The 7,498-nt window shown below is 33.8% G+C and overlaps 1 protein-coding gene across 1 annotated transcript; it reads right to left on the reverse strand.

Annotated features, from left to right (window-relative positions):
- Positions 1–2,422: 2,422 nt before the first annotated feature.
- LOC110874099 (TMV resistance protein N) lies at positions 2,423–6,239 on the reverse strand. The gene is made up of 5 exons (XM_022123003.2): positions 5,660–6,239; positions 5,460–5,548; positions 3,845–4,991; positions 3,464–3,754; positions 2,423–3,371 (listed from the first exon to the last, which is right to left on the reverse strand). The coding sequence occupies exons 1-5, from the start codon at positions 6,137–6,139 to the stop codon at positions 3,333–3,335; spliced, it is 2,046 nt and encodes a 681-aa protein (XP_021978695.2). The 5' UTR covers positions 6,140–6,239; the 3' UTR covers positions 2,423–3,332.
- Positions 6,240–7,498: the final 1,259 nt, after the last annotated feature.

The following is a 7,498-nucleotide window of genomic DNA, read 5'->3' on the forward strand; positions in this document are numbered from 1 at the left end:
CGCTCTACAAATTTTTGGTAAAAATAAGGAATAAAGTTTCCTTTTTGGGAAAGTTAAGAACAATATCATGTTCATGCTACTTTTGTTGACAAATTTTGATAGATATTGATACTTGATGATGTTTTGTATTGAAATAATTTGAAAACAAGTTTCGTATAAACTTGGGGAAAATCAATATTTCAAACAAAACTATGGCAAAATCTTTATAAATTTTGTGATGTATTAAAAGTTGTTAACAAAGAAGTTTGTGACTAAAATTGTTATTTGAGGTCTTTAAACATGGTTAAACAATTTTTGGACAAAGTCATAAATCCATGTTTTATAAACAGATTTCTAAATAAAAATGACAAGTATATATTTTTGGATAAAATGTGTACTTACAAAAATATTCATCAAGTATCATAAGTTTATATATTTTGATGTGTACATCATGTGTTAGTTCTAGTAGGAACAAATACAAAATTACTACACATCCACAAAAATTACCAAAAATATATATGAACTTGAATAAGGAAATAAAATGTCCATCCTTGGACACGAAAACACAAATGGACAAATTCGGACACTATTGGACTATATGGACTTTTGGACAAACAAAAATGGCACAAACAAAGCAAATGGTAAAACGTGACGGACGACACAACAGGACAAACGATACGAATAAATAAAACCGACAATTAATAAACGACTATAACAAAATACGAACCGTCACACAAGTTTATGCACTAAAATGTTCAACTATGGCATAAGTAATGATTTTTATAAAAATTAGATTTTTATAAAAATACAAGTATTACTATTAATATTTTTCACTAGCCCAAAGTTTTGCATTTTAAAAAGTAGTCCATAAATTAAAAATTGGGCTAATGCCCATTTTCATAAATAAAATTTGGGCTAGGCCCACTTTTACAAAATAATGGACTAAAATGTATTTTTAGTCAAAATTGGGCTAAAGCCCACTTTACAAAATACTTGGGCTAAAAACCAAATACTACAAATTATTATGGACTACATATATTTTTAGAAAACAATTTAGGCTATGCCCATTCTTACAAAAGTTATTTGGGCTAAGTCCACAACTATAAACTAAATTGGGCTAGGCCTACCTTTATAAAAGGTTTTGGGCCAAGGCCCACTCCTACAAATTAAATTTGGGCTTGACCCATTTTTAAACAAATTTATTTGGGCTAGGCCCATAAGCACCAAATACCCAAAATGGACTTAAATTATAAAAATTAAAATTAAGCCCATTCAAACACAAATAAAATAAATATATATATACAAGGAAGTTATATATATATACGAACAACACAAAAACAAAATAAGAGATAGAATATTTGTATGATACACAAAAACAAACCTAAGTGTCTAACTAGATTAGAACACTTGTAGGTCAAGAAACGAACCGCGAACAAGGAATAAATCTGTGAGTTCATGTTTCCCCCTTTACTTTGAATGTTTATAGTTTTAAACTTCGGGGATGTATACCTGTTACAAATAGTATGATAATACAATGAAACTATTTTGGTCACATGCGGATAGGTGTTAAAATAAAGGGGCCATTAATGAATAAACAAGTACCGAGGAACAAACGGATAGATCTATTTGGATTTTGGCAAGCCCCACTCTTAACGACAACGATAACCACGATCGTCAAGAGTGCCTTTGTGTCCAAACTAGTGTCGTTGACACACACGATAAATTGTCAAGGTTTGGTTGCCTCCTATTCGGCATACATATTAGTGTCCTTGCAACACACTAATGATCATACAATTTTTTTTTTATCATACTATACAAAAACGAATTTTATTACTTCAAATGTTTTGGAGACTCATTTGATGCAAAAACAAAATAACATGAATTCACTCAACTTTTGTTTACGTTTTCAAAAATTAACATGTATTACAGGAGATTAGTGGACGGCTTTGGAAAAATATGTTCAAGTGGTTATCAAGAACGCAAGCTTTTGTGATGTCATCCGTTTTCGGTTGTTATGTTTTGAACTTTGAATAATGTAGTTAAAGTTGTTGTTTCAAGTTTCAAACAAGACATATGTAATGTAAACTATGGTTTCGAATCAAATGTATGGATGAACATCTTTTATGTTTCAAATATGTTGTTTACTCGATTGATTGTAACGATTGCCGCTCTCGTCACACCTCGCCATACGCTTCCGCATAAATCGAAAATCGGGGTGTGACAATTAATTCCCAGTAGATTTGATATAATAGGAATAGAAATTATGTTCTATTTTCCTTGCTAAAATAAATTAAATATAAAGGATATATATGGTTTTTAAACCTGACCCAAGACCTTTCACGGACCAGCTTGAGGAGCAAGATGCTTCCAAAACATCACAAATAATCCAAATAAACTTTATTAGTCGAATATAACATAATGTCAAAGTCATAGGAAATAAGGCTCCATATCAAACCATGACTATACCAAATGTTTGGACGACAAAACAATTAAAACATTCAAATCAATGAAACAATATAACAAAATGTCACTGGACTTTGTATATACTTCTTCCTGAATTCAAAATCATCACTTAAGATATTCATGTTGTAAGTGCCTGTCTTATTCACAGCTTTACGTAGTACTCAGATGCGTAATCTGGGGATTCAACCCAGGTTGTAAAACCACACGACTCAAGCTCCCTCCAGGACCCATAAATATGCAGACCTTTCAATTGAAAAATGCTCTGTGGAAGACGACTGATGTTTGTACCGCTTATAATTAACTGTTTCAAACGTTCTATACACCCAAGTTCCTTTGGCAATTTGTCAACTAAAAAACAACCCGAGAGATTTAGAAATGTTAAACTTTTTATCTTACAGATACTGTCTGGGACATCTTGTAAGGATCTACAATCTGTTAGGTGCAACTCCTCTAAACACTCCAATCTGCTAAGATCATCCGGTAACTGCTCCAAATTCCAACAAGATTTAAGTTCAAGATATTTCAGATGTTGCAACATACAAACGCTATCCGGAAGATGCTCAATCTCTGTCATTTTTAATAAAATTAGCTTCTCTAGATGTAGTAACTGGTAAAGATCCTTGGGCACCTTCGGAATACTGCCTTTAAGTGTAAGCTCTCGTACATGTTGTAAAGCACAAATACTTGAAGAAAAACACTTAAAGTTTGTACAAGCACATAGACCAAAAGAAAGCTTCTCAACATTTCCGTTAGATGAAGGTAGAGGTTCATTATAAAAACATTCAAAATGGAACTCGGTAATCAATTATAACTTGGCTAAGGGACCAGCACCAAAAGAAGGATGCTTCTTAAGCTTTTTTTCCGATGGGGGTAGTGGTTCCCCAGAACTCCTAATTATGGAGGTCAAGGAATTTAAGATTATTAAGAACCTGTCATAAGGGAAAAAAGGATGCATATCAGACAAAATATAACATTATATGCATTAAGCATAAGCAAAACAACAAATCAACCATTGTTCTACCTTTCCTTCTCCCCCTTCCCAGAGTTTAGATATTTTGCTCCCAGCCATTTGAAGGTTAACGAGCTTATATCCTTGAAACGATTCAGGTAAAGACTGAAAAGGGTATGATTTCCAACATAGAGATTGTAAAGAATCTGGTAAGTGTTGGCTAACTTCACCAACTATCCTCGAATCATATATGGTATCCACGTAAAGATATCTAAGTTCTTTCATCTTTCTAAGACCTTTCTCAATAATCGTTGGATGAAGACCTGTATACTTCAGCTTTATACCTTGTGTTTCTTCAGTACCCTGTAAATAGAAAAAGCTCATATGAAATTTTTGCCATAACAAATAAAAGTGTTCTAGTTTTCCAATTTTTTATATACACTCGATTGCTACCAATTCATTGACCAGTATATCTTCAATTTCCTCTTTAATCCATAATCGGCTATGTCTCTTAGGCTCATGAGGGTGCAAACGCCTAACAATATTCATGCCCATTTCTTCTATATGGTCATGCAAGAGCAACCTTTCAACAACATCAACGTCATTAAAGTGAACATTAACATAACAGTATCTTTCTTTATCCTTGGATATACTTATCAAGGATTTCTGTTCAAGAACTCTTAGAGCAATCTGAGCACAAAACCCACGGCTTTCAAGTATTCTGATTGCTTTCTTCTTCCTTTTACCTTTCAGTATGCAAGCAATATCCAGAAATATTTCTTTTTGATCATTCTCTAGAGCATTATAGCTTAGTTCTAGTTTTTCTTGAGTTTCCTTCAACGGAATTGTTTTTAGTCTTTTAATGGTATCTTTCCATTCACCCTCAATTCTACCATAAAGAAAAGAACCCAAGAGTTTGATTGTTAATGGAAGGCCAGCAGCATAATGTATAACCATTCTTGATAGCTCTTCATACCCTTGATTTGGAATCTCTCTCCCAAATGCATACCTACTTAAGAGGCAAATTGCTTCCTTATTTGATAAGAGATTGACATCATGAATAAAGTTCACTCGATGGGCCTTCAACACTTGCTCATCTCTTGTTGTGATGATGATTCTACATCCCAGTTTAAACCAAGTAGACTCACCTGCTAACGCTTCAAGCTGGTCTATATGATCCACATCATCTAGAACTAAAAGAATCTTCCTACTACCCATTATCTTTTTCATCATATTTTTTCCATCAGAAACACTTGGTACAAAAATGCTTTGATCATTTAACACAGTTGAAAGGACGTGTCTTTGCAACTCCTTCAAACCAGAATCTTTGGAAATTTCTCTTACATTTTCGACAAAGCTTTTACCTTCAAACCGAAAGGATATGTGATCAAAAACAGCCCTCGCCAAAGTGGTTTTCCCAGCACCTCCCATCCCCTTGATCCCTATCAGACGGACGTCATTAGTATCAATATCTAAAGATAGAACCACATTCTTCACCCGAGTTTCCATGCCTACTAACTTCCCATCAACTCTCGGATTAAAGGGATACAGCTTTAGGGAAACCTCTTCAACAATTTGTTGGATAGATTTTGCTTCATGCCTGAGTGTTAAAGAAAATCCAATTACCCAGAATCCCGTATGAAACATAAGATGACATTCATGTCCCTATTAAACACTGATTAGACCACCCGTAGTGGTTGCCCAAAGGGGTGTTTTTTGTGCTGAATCACCCCCAATATCGCCCCTAGCCATTACGCATGGGCGTGATTGGCAATTTTTTTGTGCAGGCGTTTTATAAATCACGTCAAATGGGGGAGATCTTGTCCAATCAGATTTGAGCTTGCATTGTTTTGTCCAATAACATTTATTAAATTCTTTTTATTTTATTTTATTTTATTAAAAACATAATGCCCCATAATCCCACGTGCCCACTACACCTCTTTTGTAAAAACGCCTAATGCCCCATTGCTGACTGGGCTGCCACATGGAGCAAAACGCCCTAGGGTGGGGCATTATTCACCCCAACGACTACGCATGGTCTTATAAGAAACAGAAGTGAAGGATGTACCCATTGAACGTGTTCTTCAACTCCATCCCAGCCAGGCCAGCTGCTTCAGTTAGAGCATATCTCCATCTTCCAACATCCTCTTCCTTGTCCTGTTTGAAAAAGTGCAAAACTTTGTTAATATTATCAAATCAAGAAACTTCTACTCTAAAACAAGAGTAATTTACAAAGAGCAACTACACATGCAATGATAAAGATGTTACCAGATCTACTTCTTCAGACGTCCTCTTCCTCTTCCTTGTGAACAATTTCAAGAAGGAAAACATCCCGCTACCCTTTTCATGTTTGGCAACAAGTTTTGCAAAGGCTTCCCCAAATGCCCCACTTTGGTGGCGCACTTCGGTGGGTTCCACATCATAGAAGATGGGGTAAGCTGTATGCTCGGTTGTGTTTTGGCACTTCATAATCTCCACGAGCTCGTTTAAGCACCATGATGAAGACGCATAGTTCTTGGAGAATACAATGATGTAAAATCTGGAGTCTTCAATGGATCTGATGAGCTGTTCACTGATCCTTTCCCCTTTCTTGATTGTTTCATCATCTTTATAAGTAACAATGCCTTTATTGACAAGAGCAAGATAGAGATGATCAACAAAGGTCTTACGGGTGTCTTCAGCCCTGAAACTCAAAAATACATCATACTTGAAGCTCTTTTGAACTGATGACGCTGAATTAGAAGCCATTGAATTGAAGGAATGCTTGATGGATCGAACAAAATGAAAGCTTTATTGTTTGGTATAAACTTAAAAAAAATTAAGAATCCAAAAGAGTGTATACTAAGAAGACAACAATTTGGTCTTGATAAACTTTATGATGGGTTGGGGAAAAAAGTGTTCATTTGCATAATAAAAAAGACAAAGATCATAAAGATAAAGAGGATACCTAACCTTCCATGAAAATGATTGATTACACGTGATCACCATTCACATTATTGTTTATATTATCTTGATTTTATAGGTGTTATCTGCTAAAACTGTGTTTTTTATGGACATATAATATAAGGCTTTGGTTATCCACACATCCTCCTTAATTTATCCACACATCCCCTAACACTATACACCCCTCATTGCCCTATACGTCTGAAAATGGCTCCATCTGATAAGCCCCTCATTGCCCTATACGTTTACGTTTTGGTTACTTTTTCACACATCCTATTAATTGTCAATGATTGGGTGTCAGCCAATGATTGCCCAATCATTAGCTCTTTTGTGTAATAAATTTGAAGGGTATGGAGGGTTTTCAAGTGGGTGAAATATTATTTAAAATTAAAACTTTATATATTTTTTTTAAATTGTTGTTAAAATAAAAAAATATAAACTATTATTATTTATTGTTATAAAAGGAAGGTATATAAATGTCATTTTTTTTATTTAATATATTTAGAAAAATGGCAACATTTTAATTAATTAATTATTAGTATAAAATGTCAACATTTTTTTTAATTAGTATTATAAAACTTCTACATTTTTTATCAAGTGTTAGTATAAAACGTCAACATTTTTTTAATTATTATTATAAAACGTCAACATTTTTTTTAAATTAGTATTATAAAACTTCTACATTTTTATCAAGTGTTAGTATAAAACGTCAACATTTTTTTAGTTAGTATTATAAAACTTCTACATTTTTTTGTCAAGTGTTATTATAAAACGTCAAATTCTCTGTAATCCATAACGCAAATGTAAGTGAACACTGTTTGATAAATAACACAAAACACAACACTTTCATATAAAATGTAATACAATACATAACCGAAACCCTAAACCCTAAACCCTACAAACTAAATCGCTAACTATTACATATTATTACTTAGATTCACACAAACCCGTTGTGTATCTGAATCAGGTTCTCAAACAAACTGTGAAATCGAACAGTTTCTTCGTACAATTGTGGCTAATGGAAATGCATGAAAAATATGATGAAGAAGTTGATTCTCGATTTGATGGACTCTTTATCAATTGAGATTTTAAATACAAGGCAATGTCGTGAGTTGGGAATAGAATCGGTTAGTTCATCACGCGTCTGAACCGACTTTTAAACCC

The sequence above is a fragment of the Helianthus annuus genome, chromosome 9 (genome assembly GCF_002127325.2).
Source record: "Helianthus annuus cultivar XRQ/B chromosome 9, HanXRQr2.0-SUNRISE, whole genome shotgun sequence".
Lineage (NCBI taxonomy): Eukaryota > Viridiplantae > Streptophyta > Magnoliopsida > Asterales > Asteraceae > Helianthus > Helianthus annuus.